At 41.5% G+C, this 21,556-nt stretch overlaps 1 protein-coding gene across 1 annotated transcript in view; it reads left to right on the top strand.

Moving 5' to 3' along the window:
• Positions 1-6,117: 6,117 nt before the first annotated feature.
• Positions 6,118-21,556, top strand: part of IDO2 (indoleamine 2,3-dioxygenase 2) — a 79,388-nt gene continuing 63,949 nt past the window's right edge. Inside the window, exons 1-2 of the mRNA XM_003269615.2 lie at positions 6,118-6,378; positions 20,026-20,141. Of these exons, the coding sequence (XP_003269663.1) occupies positions 6,357-6,378; positions 20,026-20,141 (138 nt within the window). The 5' untranslated portion in view covers positions 6,118-6,356. The remainder of the gene's footprint in view (positions 6,379-20,025; positions 20,142-21,556) is intronic.

Raw genomic sequence — 21,556 nt, forward strand, 5'->3', positions numbered from 1 at the left:
TTGCTTCATTTATAACCATAATAAAATATTTCTTTGGATGAGACCTACTCTAAACTGCTTTCAGCAGGGCTAATAGACTCCTATACTTTCCCTATGTTAATGTGAGACTTTTTCATAATTATCTGTCTACTTGTCTATCATTACATGATAAGCTTCTTGATGCCAGGGACACTCTGTATTGTTTACCAGATTTATACATCCCAGCTTTATTTATTTATTTTTTTTTTTTGAGACAGGGTCTCACTCTGTCACCCAGGCTGGAGTGCAGTGGCATAATCTCAGCTCACTGCAGCCCTGACCTCCCAGACCTAAGTGATCCTCCTGCCTCAGCCCCCTAAGTAGCTAAGACTACAGCTGTGCACCAACATGCTCAGCCAATTTTGTATTTTTTGTAGAGACAGGGTCTTGCTATGTTGCCCAGGCTGGTCTTGAACTCCTGAGCTCAAGTTATGTCTGTATCTTATCGTTGGTGGAATATATAATAATCCCAGCACTTTGGGAGGCCAAAGTGCTGGGATTACAGCATCCCTCCCAAAGTGCTGGGATGCAGCCAGGTGTGGTGGCTCATGCCTGTAATCCCATGTGATTATGAAAGATATGATTTGGCCTCCCAAAGTGCTGGGATTACAGGTGTGAGCCACCGCACCCAGCTGCATCCCAGCTTTTAGTAGACACTTAGCAAATTTATGTTCAATAAATACATAAAAGAATAAATGAATGTATGAATAAATTAACCTGGGCTAACAGGAAGAGTTCGCCTTTGAAATAAAACTTCTCCTGAGAGATCTAGATTATTGGGCACTCACATTCTGGGATGTATGTATTTAGTAATAGAACCCTAAGAAGCTAGAGGCTGAGAGGAACTTAAGAATTATCAAAGCAAAGCTCTTCATTTTAAAGATGGCAACATTGAGGCACAGAAGGGTGAAATAACTTACCGATGGCCACACAATTAGTTGGTTAACAATGGGAGAAAAAAATTTTGATGACTCACGTCTTTGTTCATTTTGCTCTACTTGGAGTAGACTAGGTTGAAGGAAAAAATAATTTTGGAAGGGAAAGGGGAGGAAATGAAATGACTAGGTAGGAACTCATGAGATTGTAAATGGTCAGCCAGAAATCAAGTATGTTATAGAACATGAGAGGAGGCGGCTGGGCGTGGTGGCTCATGCTTGTAATCCCAGCACTTTGGGAGGCCGAGGTGGGTGGATCACGAGGTCAGGAGATCGAGACCATCTGGCTAACACGGTGAAACCCCGTCTCTACTGAAAATACAAAAAAATTAGCCGGACGTGGTGGTGGGCCCCTGTAGTCCCAGCTACTTGGGAGGCTGAGGCAGGAGAATGGCGTGAACCCGGGAGGCGGAGCTTGCAGTGAGGAGAGATCACGCCACCGAACTCCAGCCTGGGCGACGGAGCGAGACTTCGTCTCAAAAAAAAAAAAAAAAAAAAAAGATGAGAAGAGGAAGAAGTACCATGGTCTTACAGGTGTGGGATTAGCAAGCACTTTGAAGTTACGAAAACCTCAGTTCTGAGGAGCTCTGACCTCTTTTAAATATGCAGAAATTTAAACGAGTATACCCAAATAGGTTTGAGGGAGGAAATGTAGTCATATACTTCTAAAAACCAAACTTCTAAAAACTATTTTAGTATTGTTTCTTAAATACACCGTAATGCAGTGAAATCAAGTCAAATCTTCCTGCTCACAGCAAACTTTCACTAGATTCCATAGAAAATGCACCAAATGTCAATGATAACGGTATTTATCAGGCCAGACACATTTTCTTCTTTATGCTTCTGTCAATGTTTCTGCAATGAGGACATACAATTCTATAATGAAAAAAGTAAATATGCATCATGCACATATACCTGCCAAATACATATAGGTGTGTGCACATGCATGTAAGTTTTGTTTTTGTTTTTGTTTTTGTTTTTTTCCTGAGACAGAGTCTCACTCTGTCACCCAGGCTGGAGTGCAGTGGTGTGATCTGGGCTCACTGCAACCTCCGCCTCCTGGGTTCAAGCAATTCTCCTGCCTCAGCCTCCTGAGTAGCTGGGAATTACAGGCGCCTACCACCAAGCCCAGCTAATTTTTCTATTTTTAGTAGAGACAGGTTTTCACCATGTTGGCCAGGCTGGTCTGAAACTCCTGACCTCAGAAGATCCGCCTGTCTCGACCTCCCAAAGTGCTGGGATTACAGGTATGAGCCACCGTGCCTGGCCTGTGTGTAAGTTTTCAGGGATAACCAGAATGACCATCACATTCTTGGAGTTAAATGTGGTACAGAAATCTCTAACCTGAGAGTCAAGAGACCAGGACATGGGTTCCATTTGGACATCTTTCAGCTTTGTGACCTTAGGCAAGTCACATTTTATGTCTGCAAAATAAGGATAACAACACTAGCCCTGCCTTATTCACAAGATTACTGTGAGGCCTGAATGGAATATGGTGTTGAAGTATTAGGAAGCTATAAAGTACTACTAGCACAGGTAAGTAACTTGCTAAGGATCTTTTTTTTTTTCTTCGAGAAGGAGTCTTGCTCTGTCCTCCAGGCTGGAGTGCAATGGTGCGATCTGGGCTCACTGCAACTTCTACCTCCCGGGTTCCAACAATTCTCCTGCTTTAGCCTCCTAAGTAGCTGAGACTACAGGCGCCCGCCACCATGGCCAGCTAATTTTTTGTATTGTTAGTAGAGATGGGGTTTCGCCATGTTGGCCAGGCTGGTCTCGTTCTCCCGACCTCAGGTGATCCACCCGCCTCAGCCTCCCGAAGTGCTGTGATTATAGGAGTGGGCCACTGTGCCTGGCCTGCTAAGGATCTTTTCTTGGCTCCAGGTCAAGATGCTATCTATCTTGTGTTCTCCCACCTGCAGCACTGAGGGCCCACAACCCTGGAAAGGCTACACTTCAGGCACATCAGGCATTTCTCTCTTCCAGAGTTGTTTTCACCTAATTAGTATTGACATGCAGAGAGTCTCTGGTTGCTAAAGAAAGACCCTGCAGTCATGCCTTCTCCTTTGGAACATCACCTTTATTCTGATAATAAGGGAGAGAGGGAAAGGGAGGAAGTAAGGAGCATCATCATAAAAATTGCACCCACTGCTGCCTTGTAGGTGAGACAGGGACTGACACTGGGCTCCACGTGCTCCTACAGAGGGTGTGAACACTAGCTCCAGAGTCTCTTCTGTGTTTCCACATAACAGAAACCAAGGGCCAGGCACGGTGGCTCACACCTGTAATCGCAGCACTATGGGAGGCTGAAGCGGGTGGATCATGAGGTCAGGAGTTCGAGACCAGCCTGACCAACATGGTGAAACCCTGTCTCTACTAAAATACAAAATTTAGCCACGCATGGTGGTGTGTGCCTCTAATCCCAGCTACTCGAGAGGCTAAGGGAGGAGAATCGCTTGAATCTGCGAGGCAGAGGTTGCAGTGAGCCAAGATCACGCCACTGCACTCCAGCCTGGGTGACAGAGTGAGACTGTGTCTCAAAAAAAAAAAAAAAAAAAATAGAAACCAAGATTCCTGAATTACTCTAATTAAATCATGTCTGGAGTGGGAAAGGCACAACAAAATGCTTGGTATGTTTCATGAGAAGCCCTGCTGCTTCTGCCCACCACTTGCTCGCCTCCATCCCAGGCATTTTCTGCACATCGCAGTGAGTGCTCCTCCAGGGGTAGGGTGGGATCACCAGATGGTGAAGGTGGTATCCTATCACAGGAGATGGTTTTAATGAGATATTATGTATTTTAAGTAACACGGTTCCTATTTGAATGAAATTAAAGATAATTCTATCCCAGTCTGTGTCATGGGAGAAACAGAAATTCATAGTGGTGGTGGGGCACGCTGGCTCATGCCTATAATCCCTGCACTTTGGGAGGCCGAGGTGGGGGCAGATAACTTGAGGTCAGGAGTTCGAGACCAGCCTGGCCAACACGGTGAAACCCCGTCTCTGCTAAAAATACAAAAAGTAGCAGGGAGTGGTGGCGGGTGCCTATAATCCCGGCTACTCAGGAGGCTGAGGCAGGAGAATTGCTTGAACCCAGGAAGCGGAGGTTGCAGTGAGTCAAGACCATCCTACTGCACTGCAGCCTGGGAGACAGAGCAAGACTCCTTCTCAAAAAAAAAAAAAAAAAAGAATGAAAGAAAGAAATTCATAGTGGTGTATTTCTTCACATGGTTGTTTTCCATAAGTAAGGTAATTTAGCTTAAAATATGTATCATTTTCATATCAAGGTTCAAAAAAGTATTCTTTAGCCCTTGCCTTCTGCAATTCAGTTTTGCAAATTAAATGTTGAAGTTATTTATGTATTATTTAATCCTATTTTTTCACTCGACTATATTAAATATAATCTCACAAGGAAATAAGATATATTTTTCTCAGTTCACGCCACTCTGAACTTCTCATGCCCTTTAAACAAGAGCTAGTGCAGTCATGCAGTTGTAATGGTCAGAAATTAAAGTTTGCTCTTTTCCACATAATTGTTTTATGTCAATAAACAATAAACAATTAAAGGTTAGAAGTTCACACAAGCCAAAAATTAAGTGTATAAGCATACATTTAATGGTTTATAAGATTCTTGCTAAATATGAGACAAAATGGCCCACACAGGCAGAAATTCCATCTCTAGAGCCTCTGGGAAATAGCAAACTTATATTTAGAACTCACACCATCAATTACTGCTCCTAATGGTCTTTATATATAGTCATTTAATCTTCAAAGCAATTCTATATATTATTACTCTCCTCATTTTACAGATGAGGAAATTGAGGTGCCAGAGGCCAAGAAATTTGTTCAAGAATATAACAAGGAAGAGACAATGCTAGGGTATAAATTTGCAAAGTCAGGCTCTAAAGATGAGCTCTTAATTACTATAATATATGGGAGGCAACATATCCAGCTTCTGTGGGAATACCTCTAGAGAAGGGGATGTCAATAACACATATACGGCTCAACTCACTTTTGCACAGACACTCACTCTTTTAGTTGCTTGACATTTAAATATCAGTAAAACACTTTTTCTAATCTCAATTAGCATACAGAGACAAGAGATCATATTGTGTTTCTTTGGGGGTGATTACCTCTGTCATCGTTAGACTAACAAGAAAATTGTGTGTGATAGTGGCACAAAATAGAAAATGATTCTTTCTGTTTGAAAATTTGAGGAATGTTTTTTACAGGAGGTAAGTTTGATACTTAACTTTAAAGTTGAATTGATTGGTGTACCTTCATTGAAAATTGTCTCCTGAATGCCCAGCATTAAATAAATAAGCAAACATATAATTTTGCTTGTTGACCTAGCATCATATATAACGCAAGAAGTAAACATAAAAATATAAATGTTGTAAATGAGCATCAGAATCATCTAATATATGGAATCTTCTGGGAGAGCTACTTTTTAAACTATAAATTAATGATGATAGCTAATAATTACTTAACTCTTTCATATGCCTCTTACGGTCCTAAAAGTGTCACATACATTAACCACTTGATCAAAACAATGAATCTAGAGACAGGTACTATTACTAGTACTTCTTTTTCCCCAATGTAGTTCAGTAGTTTTCAAGAGCCACACAGCTATGACAAAGTAAAAGATTGAGCCCAGGCAATCTGACTACAGAATATTTCAAACTGCTGCACAATACAATCTCCTCTCTTGGAAAATGTTCTTTTACAAGGGAACTAGGTTCCTTTTGAACTTTGCTATCACAGTATTGGATAATTGACTGCACAAGTCTCCCCTCAAATTCCCAACCCATGCATGACTTTTTATTATGTTGTAGCAATAAAACAGCAGTGGAGGTGGGGTGGAAGAAGGTTTATTTTTGTCTTCATTACTGCTATGTGGAGCGAGGGCCCAAGCTTTTGAAAACAGGAGCTCAGAGACATGACCCTGGCCTTGGAAGATGCCCTGGAGACGCTGAGGTTGTTGTACTTTTGCCATAGGAGTGGCAGCCGGAGAGCTGAGCCCAATGAATGCAAAGGCTGGTGCCTGGAAATATTGTGACTTGCCACAGAAAGAAGATGGAGAATTTTAAAGTTGGAAATCTGCCTGGTAAGGGATCATTTGCTGGTGTCTACAAAGTTGACTCCATACACACTGGTTTGGAAATTTCGGTCCAGATGATAGTTAAGAAAGCAGTAAGAATACAGAGTCCACAATGAGATGAAAACGCACTGCCAGTTGAAACATCCTCCTACACTGGAGCTTTATAAATAGTTTAAAGACAAGGATTGGATTAGACTCGATATTAGAAATGTACTATAATACAGAAGGCAACGGACACCTAAAGAACAGAATGGAAACCTTCTTAGGAAATGAAGCTTGACACTTCACCCACCAGGTCATCACAAGAATGTTGCATTTTCATTATTATGGTAAGTACACTGGTAACTTCTTTTCTAACCTTGTATGCATATTGTAAACATCAAGACTGACAATTTGGGGCTAGCAACTCAATTGGAAAATCACTGTTCTCTATTGTAAAATTCCTAATTATCTTTCCCTAGAAATTGCAAAGTGCACATGTACTTGGATTTAATGTTTTGTCCATGGGCTGAATGCTTTGTGCATTACTTTTTTGTTGTCGTTGTTTTCTTTGAGACAGAGTCTCACTCTGTTGCCCAGGCTGGAGTGCAGTAGCATGATCTCGGCTCACTGCAACCTCTGCCTCCCAGGTTCAAGCAATTCTTCTGCCACAGACTTCCAAGTAACTGAGATTACAGGTGCTCACCATCACACCCAGCTAATTTTTGTACTTTTAGTAGAGACGGGGTTTCACCATGTTGGCCAGGTTGGCCTCAAACTCCTGACCTCAAGTGATCCACCTGCTTTGACCTCCCAAAATGCTGGGATTACAGGCGTGAGGCACCTTGCCCAGCCTGTGCATTACTTTTTTTTTTTTTTTTTTTTTTGAGACGGAGTCTCGCTCTGTCACCCAGGCTGGAGTGCAGTGGCGCGCAGTCTCGGCTCACTGCAAGCTCCGCCTCCCGGGTTCACTCCATTCTCCTGCCTCAGCCTCTCCGAGTAGCTGGGACTACAGGCGCCTGCCACCACGCCCGGCTAATTTTTTTTTTGAGGACACATTTGACAATGGCACAGTTAAGAACACTAAATAAAGTAGTATTGGCAGATTATGAAATAGCAATTGTTTTGGAAGACAGCAAAACCTGAAGTATTTTCAGACATGTACATTATGAAATATTATGCCTTCTTTAACTATGTGCAAGTTAAAATCAGTCCTAACTGAAAATCAAAAGGGCAATAATGAACATACTTCATTCAGAAGAGGTATCCACAAAACTTCTAAAAGAGGTCTTAGTATATCCAGGGATGGAGATATGATTACAATGTATTATCCAAATGATGGAAGTTTTCTCTTGCTGATAGAATGCATCCACCTACTAACATCAGTAAGTACAGGTTTAACAATTTACCAGAAACGTACTGGAGGAAATATGAATATACTTCCAGATTTATTCTACCTACAGGATCTGTCTCTATTTTACAAAGTCATCTATTTTACAAGGTACTGTAAACGCATTTTGATGAAAAAAATTATCCTGCTATTGATTTTGAGGTCTGGTATTATGATAGAGCAAAAACTATCCAAAAGAGATTTAATTCAAGTCATTGCAAAATCTTGGAAAATGTGCGAGAAATCTTACACGTGGAAAGGAGGAAGTAAAGTTGGTAGCTTGAAAATGTGTTCCACTGTGAACAATTCTCTGCAAACCTACCCCAAAAGTCAAGGAGGCTGGCAGGCTGAAGAAAGAGGCTGGCAAATCTAGTTTCTCAGAAAAAGAAAAGTTAATAGGGACTTATGAACAGAAGCCATATATCTGCCCTGAGATGAGATGGTGGATACTCACACTGTTACCCCCAGACCCAGGGCTTATATACCATAGGGAAAGACAATTGCAGTAATTTGCTTAACGGCAGGATTTACGGCAAGTACATGCTCTTAAGGGTAGATTAAGTAGTAATCTTAGAGGCATTCCTAGCACTGAAGTTAATCAGAAGTCAACACAGTGGATTAGCATCCAAGATGGAATTGCTTTAGCCGCCACAAGGAGAAAATGAAGATATATTTGGTCCATGCTAATTAGGGTGTTCTATTTGTTTGAAACTGAAATCTATAATTTCCAAAGAAGAAAATAAACGTGGAAGTCGTCCTTCCTTTTTGGTATTCATAGACATCTGGCAGTGTTAGGCCCCTAAAGCCTTATCACCTCCTCCTTCTGTGGGTTAAACTTTACAGTGAGAGGAAAGACATCTTTTAAAAGAATAATCATGACTAGTTTCATCATGACTAGTTCATCTTCTCTGCAATAGATACTCATATTTAACATATCTATTGTTACATTACAAAGAATATGATTGCACAGCTACAACTTTGGGACAAACTCCTTTTCTGCCACTTTCGATGATCATCTTCCAAAATCAGAACAGGTTTTGAATTCTATTTTGTGAAAAATGTTGTTTGAGTGACACAGTAAACTCTGTGGAACTCTGTGGATACAGTTGAATGATGGCTCCCAGTTTATCATGCAGGCAGGATTATATTCCAATAGTTATGTTTCACAGAAAGGCAAAATAACTAGGTACAGAGAAAATGAAAAATTTCCAGTTTACATCAAACAGAAATTGCAGTGTCTTTCATCTCTTTAAAGTTTTCTAATCAAAATTATAGTTTTCATCAATTAAAACTTTATTTAGGTAGATATGTTTAACAAATAACTTTTTGTTGGCTTAAAGGGAGTGACTTTTATGTAATGTAACTCTCTATTTCAGGAAGCTTTTCTACGAGAATTTAAAACTACACCAAAATATCTTCTTTTTTTTTTTTTTTTTTTGAGACAAGGTGTCACGTTGTCGCTCAGGCTGGAGTGCAGTGGTGTGATCCTAGCTCACTGCAGCCTCGAATTCCTGGGCTCAACTGATCCTGCTACCTCAGCCCCCCCACATAGCTAGGACTACAGGCCTGCACCACCACATCTGGCTAATTTTTTATATTTTTGTAGAGAAATGGTCTGGCTACATTGCCCAGGCTGGTCCCAAACTCCTGGCCTCAGGTGATCCTCCTGCGTCAACCTCCCAAAGTGTTGGGATTACAGGTGTGAGCAACCCTGCCATCTCAAAACATGTGTATTTTAATGAGACAACAAAGATCAAGGGAACTTTAGTCCTTACAATGTAATGATCAAAAAAGTGAAATAGATAATCAACATAACATTGCTTGTAGACCATGCAAACAAACTTATTGCATTTGTATATTTGTAATGAACTGTTTTATAATAACAAAATGTAAAATGTGTATTTTATTTGTTCTTTTATTGTTTTCCTACTTCTTAGACATGTTAGGAACTATGGGAAAAGATATGGGAGTTTGTGAAAATTTCAATAATTCGTATTTATATTACAAGAAACAGATATTAGAATGTGTTTGTTTTATATTTCTTTTGTAGCAGAATTTTCTAGCCAGGCATTGTGGCTTACACCTGTAATTCCAGCACTTTGGGAGGCTGAGGTGGGACAATCACTTGAGCCCAAGAGTTTGAAATCAGCGAGGGCAATACAGTGAGATTCTATCTCTACAAAAAATTCTCTATCTATATCTATATCGATATGAAGGAATTTTGTGAGGAAAACTATATATTTTATATATAAATGAATTTTCTCAGGAAATATCTCTGTAAATGAATTTTATAAAATATAACATCACTTTATCCTTGATTTATTTCATTTAATAATTATTTTAAAGTAATATACTAATAAACTCATTTTAAAAACTGCTATGACCATAAAACTATTGGAGATAGCATAAGAGAAAATCTAGGTGACCTTGGGTTTGGAGATAACTTTTTATATACAACACCAAAGGCACAATCAATGAAAAAATATGACAAGCTCTATATCACATATCAATATTAAAATGTGATCTGTGAAAGGCATCGTCGCTGGACGCGGTGGCTCACGCTTGTAATCCCAGCACTTTGGGAGTCCGAGGCGGGTGGATCACGAGGTCAGGAGATCGAGACCACGGTGAAACCCTGTCTCTACTAAAAATACATAAAAAATTAGCCGGGCGTGGTGGCGGGCACCTGTAGTCCCAGCTACTCGGAGAGGCTGAGGCAGGAGAATGGCGTGAACCCCGGAGGCGGAGCTTGCAGTGAGCCGAGATCGCGCCACTGCACTCCAGCCTGGGCGACAGAGCGAGACTCCGTCTCAAAAAAAAAAAAAAAAAAAAAGAAAGGCATCGTCAAGAGAACAAAAAGACAAGCCACAGACTGGGAGAAAATATTTGCAAAAGACATATGTGATAAAAGACAATTATCAAAATATACAAATAATTCTTAAAACTCAAAAATAAGAAAATGAACAACTCAGTTAAATAACGGGCAAAAGATCTGAACAGAAACCCCATCAAAGAAGAAACACAGTGGCAAGCATATGAAAATATGATCTACATCATATGCCATCAGGAAATTGCAAATTAAAACAATGAGATACCACTACATTTTTACACTGGTGAAAATCCCAAACACTGACAGCACTCTCAATGCTGGTGAGGATATGGCGCAGTAGAAATCCACACTCATGCCAGACACGGTGGCTCATGCCTGTAATCCCAGCACTTTGGGAGGCTGAGGCGGGTGGATCACGAGGTCAGGAGTTCGAGATCAGCCTGACCAACATGGTGAAACCCCGTCTCTACTAAAAATACAAAAATTAGCCGGGTGTGGTGGTGGGCACCTGCTACTCGGGAGGCTGAGGCAGGAGAATCGCTTGAACCCCGGAGGTGGGGGTTGCAGTGAGCCGAGATGGCGCCACTGTACTCTAGCCTGGGCGACAGAGCAAGACTCCATCTCAAAAAAAAAAAAAAAAGACGCCGGGAGTGGTGGCTCACACCTGTAATCCCAGCACTTTGGGAGACTGAGGTAGGCGGATCACTTGAGGTCAGGAGTTGGAGACCAGCCTTGCCAACATGACAAAACCCTGTCTCTATTAAAAACACAAAAATTAGCCGGGAGTATTGGCACATGCCTGTAGTCCCAGTTACTGGGGAGGCTGAGACAGGAGAATTGCTTGAACCCAGGAGGCAGAGGCTGCAGTGAGCCGATATTGCACCACTGTACTCCAGCCTGAACGACAGGGTGAGACTCTGTCTCAAAAAAAAAAAAAAAAAAGAAAGAAAGAAAAAAGAAAATTCCCTGATTGCAGTCTTTAAGTATTTATTTATTATTAAGTACGGTAAAATAAGGACGGATAGATGTCACGGAAAATGTCAAGAAAATAAAAGAGTTAAAAAAAAAAAAAAGTAGGCTGCAATGCCAGATGCCTGAAAAGTTAATCAACGAAAGGACTTAAATGTCCCCATTGAATTTAGGAACAAAGAAGTAATTAATGAACAGGACAAAAACACTCAGTGTACCAGCGTTATGGATTTAGAAACTGAAACTAAGTATATCTGATGTTGCTTTTAGGAAACAAGTAAATGAGGCCCTAAAAAGTTCAACTGTGACCATATTTTCTCTCCTTTTTCTAATTTCTCCTTGACGCATTTCCAAAAACCCCTAATACCCCGACTGATAGAAATGGATACCTTGCTGTGCACTGGTACTACTGTGATTCATGGAAAGCTGATCATGGAACCCAAGACGACAAAATTCCCAGCCTTACTGTTAGGAAAGAAAGTTTCTGAGCACAATTGTCTCTAGCCAACTTCCTCTTAGTAAGAAAGAGGCCAGGCAGGGCTTCATGCAGGGTACAGCCCTGTGTTCCTTACTGCAGGGTAAGTTTCTGGGGCTGGGAGTAAAGCAGTGTGACCGAAAGCAGTACAAAGTTCTACCTGACACGCAGATCCCGGCCCTACAAATATGAGGTCCATAATGAGACTGAGAGATCATTCATCCAACAAATATGTATTGAGTACCAGACATTGGGCTTGCGGCTAAAGGAAAATACAACGTTGGGTTGGATACGGGTTCTGTTTTCAAGGAGCTTATAATCTAATAGGAAAGATGAGGTTACTACATTAGTAACAATCAGACCAGATAGAACTGGAAGTGTGATGTAAATGAGGTACAGACTGTAGAATTTTGCAGAAAGAAAACAATTCTGAAGAAGTGTTCATGGAAGTATTAGCGGTGGAGATGTATCTTAAAAGATAAGTGGGGTTCCCGCTGGAAACATTCAAGGCTCTCTCTTCTAGCTATTTTAAAATATGCAATATATTATTAACTATAGTCACCTTACTGTGCTGTAGAACACTAGAACTTATTCCTACTATCTAACTATAATTTTGTACCCACTAACCAACCTCTCCGTGTCCCTCCTCCCCCTATTCATCCCACCCTCTGGTAACCACTCTTCTACTCTCTGCTTCCCAAAACAAAGAAATGATCACTGTTTGGGTGATGGAGATGTCAATTACCCTGATTTGATCATTACACATTGCATATATGTATAGAAATATCACATGCAACTCTTAAGTATATACCATTCTTATGTACCAAATACAAATAAAATTGAAAAAAAAAAAAAAAAAACTTTGGCTGGGTGCGGTAGGTCATGCCAGCAATTTGGGAGGCTGAGGCAGGCGGATCACCTGAGGTCAGGAGTTCCAGACCAGCCTGGCCAACAGGGTGAAACCCCATCTCTTCTAAAAAATACAAAAATTAGCCTGGTGTGGTGGCAGGGGCCTATAATCCCAGCTACTTAGGAGGCTGAGGCAGGAGAAACACTTGAACCTGGAAGGCAGAGGCTACAGTGAGCCGAGATCACGCCACTGCACTTCAGCCTGGGTGACAAAGCAAGACTCCATCTCAAAAAAAAAAAGAAGAAAAAAACTTTAAAAAAGAGAAGTAGAAGTAGAGTTTAGTCATAGTGACTGTCAAGAAAGTATTTTGGAAAAATACTATGAATAACTAGACCAAAGAAACCAAATACCAGTTGTTTCAGGAGCAGTAAATCATTTTTGAGGGCTTGAGCAAAGGTCTTCCCAGAAAGGTGCTTAGGGGTCAGATTTTGGATGCCAGGCCAAGAAAATTTGCACTTTATTTCATTAACAATGAGGAGCTCTTGAAAGTTTTATTGGCAGGACGTAAGATAGTTACAGACCCACAAGTAACATGGGTCTAGACCTTGGGAACAAGAAAAGTCAAGATTGAGTATGCAGACTTGGGAACCGAGTATAATTAATGGTTAAGATTAAATAAAAAATACATAAGTACACTGAGATAGAGAAATGGCTCATTAATGCTGCAAATATCTACATGTTTAGGGATGAAATAGAAAAAGAAGTCAGAAAAATACAGTTCAAACAATAGGAAAGAAAACCAGAAATGCATGATTCTAAGAAAGGAATGGGTGGACATGGTGGCTGACATCTGTAATCCCAGCACTTTGGGAGGCCGAGGTAGAAGGATAGCCCAGGAGTTCAAGACCACCCAGAGCAACACAGCAAAACCCCGTCTCTACAAAAAACAAAAGTTAAAATTAGCCAAGCATGGTGGTACCCACCTGTAGTCCCAGCTACTCACTCAAGAGACTGAGGCAGAAGCATCACTTGAGCCCAGGAGGTGAAGGATACAGTGAGCTATGATTGCACCATTGCACTCCAGCCTGGCTGAGAGAATGAGAGCTTGTTTCCAAAAATAAAAAATAAGACAGAATTTTTAGAATGAGGGGAAAACAACATGAAACATGAGAAATATAACATTCCCTGTTATATGGTAGGTGCTTTGCTTATAGTTTCTCATTAATTCATCATGTAATGTCTCTGGGATAAACATTATGGATTTCCTGCAGAAACAGAAGCTCAGAATTTTATGCCAGGTGTTGAAAGGCCATGTAGCTAATACATGATAGAACACAGACTCACACTCTGGTAGTCCTGAGTTAACAGTAGAAAAGTCCTAGGCTGGGCGTGGTTGTTCACGCCTGTAATCCCAGCATTTTGGGATGTTGAGGCAGGCAGATCACCTGAGGTCAGGAGTTTGAGACCAGCCTGGCCAACATGACGAAAGCCCGTCTCTACCAAAAACACAGTTACCTAGTGTGGTGGCACGCGCTTGTAGTCCCAACTACTCAGGAGGCTGAGGCAGAAGAATTGCTTGAACCTGGGAGGTAGAGATTTCAGTGAGGCAAGATCAAGCCACAGCACTCCAGCCTGGGTGACAGAATGAGACTCTATATAACAAACAAACAAACAAAATCAGTAGGAAGTCCCAGACTGAGAGGCATCAAATCAGGATTCTACTCCAACTCTGATGCCAGCTTCCGGGAACACACTTGATAAGTTGTTTCATTCCCATAAATCTTGGGTGATTCGTGTTCACTGAGAGCATTGAACTGTATCATTTATTCTATAATGACTCAGTTCTAATATTTCACAATTCTATGGTTGTATAATATTACAGTAAATTCTTGAGAAGGTGCAGAGGGAATGGATGAAAAAAACCACATGACTGACATAAAAAATAACGTGGCCATCTTTTCATCTGAGATTGAAGGAAAGAACAAGAGGACAATTAAACATGCAGAGTCTGAGAACTTGCATTTAGGAGGCATAAGATGCTGAACTGCAAAATTGGTTAGATATTGGGCTGAAGAGAACTGAGAATTTTTTAATAATAAAAACTCTTGGCAGGGCGCAGTGGCTCACGCCTGTAATCCCAGCAGTTTGGGAGGCTGAGGTGGGTGGATCACTTGAGGTCAGGAGTTTGAGACGAGCCTGACTAATGTGGGGAAACCCCGTTTTTAAGAAAAATGCAAAAAATATTAGCTGGGTGTGGTGGTACAAGCCTGTAATACCAGCTACTTGAGAGGCTGAGGCAGGAGGATCACTTGAGCCCAGGAGGTGGAGGTTGCAGTAAGCCGAGATTGTGCCACTGCACTCCAGTCTGGATGACAGAGGGACACTATCTCAAAAAACAAACAAACAAAAACTCTTAAGAAATTAGGTATAGAAAGAATGTTCCTCAATACAATAAAAGCCATATGTAAGAAACCTATAGCTAACATCATACTGAATGGTGAACGGTTGAATGCTTTCCTCTAAGAACTGGAACAAGACAAGGATGCCAACTCTCACCACTCTTACTCAACATAGTACTTTTAAGTCCTAGTAGGAGCAATCACGCAGGGGAAGTGGGTAATTGAGAATGGCTCGAGAGGCGCTGTGGCTCAGTCCTGTTGTCCTGGCACCTAAGGAGCTGAGGCCAGGCATTCAAGAATGGCTCCTAGATGTCTCATAAGGAACCGTAAATCAAACAACCTTTAAAACTGAAACCTGCGTGAGAACTGTTGCATTAGTTAATCTGGGAACTTCCTGCTTTTAGCTTTCATATTTATCTTAGAGAAAGGGAGGAAGGAGAGATGTGTATGGATAACTAAGCATTCAAATACATTTGTTTATAATCTTATGACCAGAATTCAGGTCCAATGAACAAAAAGGTAGGGTCTTCGGAATTTCCCCAGTGCAGATCTATGACCTGAATATTATTACGCAAGGATCCACACTAAATACTGGGATTACAGGCGTGGACCACCATACTCCGCCCCAGACTTTCCTGCTGTTAACTCAGGACTACCAGAATGTGAGTCTCCATTCTGTAATGCCCAACCTTGTTTTTCCTAACCCTGTTTTTAGACTCCCCCTTTTCCTGTAATCACCTAGCCTTGTTTCCACCTGAATTGACTCTCCTTTAGCTAACAGAGCCAGACAGACTCCATCTTGGCTCTTTCATTGGCAGCCCCTTCCTCAAGGACTTAACTTGTGCAAGCTGACTCCCAGCACATCCAAGAATGCAATTAACTGATAAGATACTGTGGCAAGCTATATCCGCAATTCCCAGGAATTTGTCTGTTTGGTAATGCCCAAAGCCCCGGGTCTATCAACTTATAATAGTCTTAAAAGCCCTGCAACTGGAACTGTTTACTTTCCTGTAACCATTTATTCTTTTAACTTTTTGCCTACTTTATTTCTGTAAAATCGTTTTAACTAGACCCCCCTCCCCTTTCTAAACCAAAATATAAAAGAAAATCTAGCCCCTTCTTTGGGGCCAAGAGAAGAGCGTTAGCCGTCTCTCAGTCGCCGGCTAAAAAAGGACTCTTAATTCATCTCAAAGTGTGGCGTTTTTCTAACTCGCTCAGGTACAACAGTTCTAGCATCTATTAGCTGTGTGGTCTTTCAACACCTGGCATAAAATTCTGAACAATGGCTTGGAAATTAAGATACCTTAGCTCTAGTCCTTGCTCTGCTAATAATTAATAGAGTGAAACTGGACAGGGTTATTCACATGTGTGTGCCTCAGTTTACTGTTAACTGAAGAATGACAAAGTTCGTAAATTTGAAAAGGAGAGGTTTCTTATATAGGGTTGCAACCTGTAGGGTGGCCATGCTACAGTCTGGGACGCATAGCCTCTGGCTGGAAGCCAGAGACAGGCACTTCCAGGGTCAGAAGAATAAGACAGAGATTTATGCTGAATGGGGTGACCAAATATACATATTCAATGGGCTATGGGAGGAGTTATGAATATTTATGAAAGGAGAAATGTGCACATGTGCAATTTGGCTTCATGCCCCTTCATGGGACCTACATTCAAAAAATGGCAGCCTTAGCATGATCTGAGGGAGGATCTTTCAGCCCTCTGAGGTCAAAAGTGAAGGAGAGGACAGGAAACCCTCACTGTGCATTCTCTGTAGGGGCCAGAACCACTGCATGTTTGGTGAACCTGGCTGGTTGTTATGTTGAAACTGCAAAAGGGAGGGATAAGAGTCAGGTGCTTGTTTGATACCAGGGGTAGAGGAGACTTTCAAAAGGGCTGGTTTCTGTTTAGCCCTTAGGGAAGAATGTCTAAAGAGAATTACCTACAAGAGTATAATGAGGAGTGTCTGACATTCCATCCAGTCATGAACTAGAACTCAGTTTTCAAGTTAACTCTGGGACCCTCTTGGCCAAGAAGAGGTCCATTCAGTTGGTTGAAGAGCTTAGGATTTCATTTATATCTCTCATCACTAATCTGCAAAAGCTGGTAGTGAAACCGCCTTTGCAAAATTATGACTGAGACAGTGAAAGAGATCTAACTTAATCGATTCCATCTTGCTTCTAACCTCCAAGCTATCCTTATTCATTCCCAGGCATAGGCTGAACTAACTCTGGGAGAAACTTAGTTTATAGTTTTTAGTTTAAAACAAAGATAGTAACAGTCCTTTCCCAAAGCAGACCTCCTTCTCGCCTGGGAACTAGACTGCCTTTGTAGGACTAACATTAGCCACAAGATTAGAAATTGTGGCTTAGGAGTCATACAGTTGGAGGCTACAAGATTCTGACTCTCCTAAACTGCTCCTAAGATCAGTCCTTGAGATATTTTGCAGACCCTGCACTTGATGGATCAGTGGGCACCACCCAGATTGATAGAGTGGCTCATCTGATCTTGTGGCCCCCACCCAAGAACTGACTCAGCACAAGAAGACAGCTTTGACTCACTGTGATTTCATCTCTGACTCATCAGCACTCCTGGCTCACTGGCCTCCCTCAGGCCACCAAGTTGTCCTTAAAAACTCTGCTCCTACCAGGCGGTGGCTCACACCTGTAATCCCAGCGCTTTGGGAGGCCAAGGCAGGAGGATCACAAGGTCAAGAGATGGAGACCATCTGGCTAACATGGTAAACCCTGTCTCTACTAAAAGTACAAAAAATTAGCTGGGCATGGTGGCATGCACCTGTAGTCCCAGCTACTCGAGAGGCTGAGGCAGGAGAATCACTTGAACCTGGGAGGCGGAGGTTACAGTGAGCCGAGATCATGCCACTGCACTCCAGCCTGGGCAACGGAGTGAGACTTCATCTCAAAAAAATAAATAAATAAATAACCTCTGTTCCCTGAATGAATGCTCCCGGAGACTGATTTGAATCATGATAAAACTCCAGTCTCCCGCACAGCCTGCTTTGCATGAATTACTCTTTCTCTATTCCCAATCCCCTGTCTTGATAAATTGGCTCTGTCTAGACAGTGGGCAAGGTGACCTCACTGGGCAGTTACAGTAGTACCCACTTCATGAGTGAAATCACTTATCTTAGTGGTAGGGTCCCAAAAGTTGTTTGGTAGAAGGAGAGGGTTGAAGCTGGGAGAGGTGGTTCATGCCTGTAATCCCAGCACTTTGGGAGGCCACGGTGGGTGGATCTCCTGAGGTCAGCAGTTCGAGACCAGCCTGGTCAACATGGTGAAACCCCATCTCTACTGAAAATACAAAAAATTGGCGTGCTAGTGGGTGCCTACAATCCCAATTACTTGGGAAACTGAGGCAGGATAATCGCTTGAACATGGGAGGCAGAGGTTGCAGTGAGCAGCGATCGCGCCACTGCACTCAGGCCTGAGCAACAGGAGCAAAACTCTAGGACTAGAGCTAAGGTATCAAAAAAAAAAAAAAAAAAGAAGTAGAGTGTTTAATTAAATAATTCGTTCATGCTGTAAAAAGTAAAGTAGATGTTCCTCTTCAAAGACTTTCCTCCCCTAATTAGGAATAAATAGTAACTTCTCTTAGAAGTAAAATTTATTCAAAGACCTGTGCTAACATTCTTAAGTATCTGCTAGCCGCAATAAGGAAATCAATGTACTTTATGTTCGTAGCTCCCACAATTTAGCCTAAATATTTTCCCTGGCATGTTTATACTGGTCCAAGCAAGCATTAGGTCATAGCCTGTTCCTCTTCCTTATTTAAAAGTGTTTTTACCTTTCTCAGCGTTCCACAAGTTACTTCCTCCTTCCTTTGTTCTCCTCTACCTTTGCCTCTTTTAAAAAGTTCTAAGTTGCTAGCCAATCAGGACAAATACAGAATATAAAGTCCCATTCCAGCCAACAGAAACTGGACACAGCAGTAGGGTGGGTGTGTCAGGTTATAAATGACCCTGTCTCCTTTGTTCGGTGTACTCCAGTGGCAAAACAGCTGGCAAGTGTACCTTTTCTGCAGGAAGTAAAAACGGCCTTACTAAATAAATTAAATTTATGTTCAAGTGCTATTTCTTTTTTTTGAGATGGAGTTTCACTTTTGTTGCCCAGGCTGGAGTGCAATAGCGCGATCTCGGCTCACTGCAACCTCCGCCTCCCAGGTTCAACCAATTCTCCTGCCTCAGCCTCCCGAGTAGCTGGGATTACAGGCATGCATCACTATGCTCGGCTAATTTTGTATTTTTAGTAGAGATGGGGTTTCTCCATGTTGAGGCTGGTCTCGAACTCCTGACCTCAGGTGATCCGCCTGCCTTGGCCTCCCAAAGTGCTGGGATTACAGGCGTGAGCCACTGCGCCTGGCCTCAAGTGCTATTTCTTTACGGCACGGAAGAACAAACATTTCAAACAATGCTATTACCAAGTTTGTTAGTATTTATTATCTCATTTGCTAAACCTAAAAAATATATATCCTTCTTTAACGTGATCGAATACTTCAAAAAGTTATTGTGTTGTTTCTTAAAATAAATCAATCATAATCCTAGACTGTGTTGCTCAAACTGCATACAACACCCTCTGAGCTTCTGGCAGGCCCTTCTTCCCCTCCCTGCTCACCACAGATCACTGAAATAATTGTCTGCATGTAACTTCTAATTTTGATAGTTTACTCCATTTGGAGTAACTCTGACCCATTTGTCAAATTCACGATGGAGCAGGTTCCTGTTAGGGTACAGGTTTGATAAACCACAACCACAGGTCTATTTCATTTCTCCTTTTCCAAAGTGGAACAAATTTGTCTCTGGGGTTAAAACTGCTTTTCTCATATTGGTGTGTAAGAGAAAATGAGGGAATTTCTTTGAGTTTGTTTGGTTTGTCTGTTTGTTTAATCGGCATTTTTTAAATAATTTACTCTGCCCTGTCTCAGAGAAAGTCCATGATGATCTGGAATTCAACCTCAGGGAAAAGTTCTCTCCTGTGCCTGAGACACTGCGCAACTAACTGGAACTGAAGGATGGAACCTGGGTGTTTAATATATTAGGAACAGTTGATTCTTCAGTGACACTTTCCATGCAGATACTTCAAACAAAATAATGGAGCCCCACAGACCCAATGTGAAGACAGCAGTGCCATTGTCTTTGGAAAGCTATCACATATCTGAAGAGTATGGCTTTCTTCTCCCAGATTCTCTGGTAAGCATAGAGCCTTGGTAAGGATAGGTCAGAATATGTTTCTTGAGATGTTGGTTGGTTTGTTTTTTAAAAGTGTATGTGATTTTTAAGAGACATGCAATATAAATATCAAGTTGTTTACCTGAGAAAGATGCTATAAAGAGCATAGATTATCATTACCATCAAAAGATAAGTGACAGATACCACAGAGAACAGGTCAAATGGAATATTTTTTGTTTCAGTTTCTTTTGACTAGATTGTCAGGCCAGAGAAATTATAAGCAAACCTGTAGTTATCAAGAAAAAGAATGAACTTAAATAGAGATAAATTATAAGAGCAAATATAGATCCTCAGCACCTGGAACATGGCACTTCCAAGTACATGAGCTAAGGTCGCAGCAAGACTCAAGCCCCTTCAGCAGAATACCTGGAATTTCTCTGTTAAAGATCTTCTCCTTTGCATGACTACATGTTTGTAATGCAGATCCCTCCAGGAGCGCTTACTTATAAACTGTCCTGGATCACTACCACGACATTTTGATGTAAATTAGTTTATCTTGACTTGCTAATTGTAGAAAAAAAGAGAACATGAGGAAACTTGGGTGCTTTCAGGGCTGGTAGGAAGGATTAAATCTTTGCGGCAATTTCTGAGAAGGGGAATGAAACCTTGCTAACAAACAATACCTCTTTCTTAATTCTACTTAGGGCTCAAATTGTAATGCAAATCTTTTTCATCATTTAGCCCTTATAAACACTGTTTTTCTCATCTGGTGTGGTCCAAGGCCTAGAACATTAAAACTATCAAAGCTTTTACAGACCATCAGGCGTTAACCTCCTCTTTCTGCATTTGAGCTAGCTGAAATCCGGAAGAAATGACTTGCTCAAAATCATGAGTGGCAAAAGCAGAACTAGTTCTGCTTATAACTCTTGACTTTTAGTTACTATTATTATTATCATTGTTATTACATCCTAAATGAGGGCCAAGGCCACTCAGTTAAAAATCTTGGGGTCCAGGCCAGGTGCAGTGGCTCACGCCTATAATCCCAGCACTTTGGGAGGCCAAGGCAGGCGGATCACTTGAGGTTCAGGAGTTCGAGACCAGGTTGATCAACATGGTGAAACCCCGTCTCTACTAAAAATACAAAAATTGGCCAGGCATGGTGGCACATGCCTGTAGTCCCAGCTATTGGGGAGGGTGAGGCAGGAGAATCCTTGAACCCAGGAAGTGGAGGTTGCAATGAGCGGAGATCATGCTGTTGGGAATGAAGTTTTTGGTGTCACAGAAAAAGAATGAACATGGGAACAAATAATCCTTCAGCAAAGGGAGCTTTACTTTCTGCAGAAAGGGTGCTACTCAATAGCTGTCCAGCCTTGAGAGCACACCAAACAAAGGAGACAGAGTTATTTATAATCTGACGCATCTACCCTACTGCTGTG

This window comes from Nomascus leucogenys, chromosome 8 (assembly GCF_006542625.1).
Source record: "Nomascus leucogenys isolate Asia chromosome 8, Asia_NLE_v1, whole genome shotgun sequence".
Classification (NCBI taxonomy): domain Eukaryota; kingdom Metazoa; phylum Chordata; class Mammalia; order Primates; family Hylobatidae; genus Nomascus; species Nomascus leucogenys.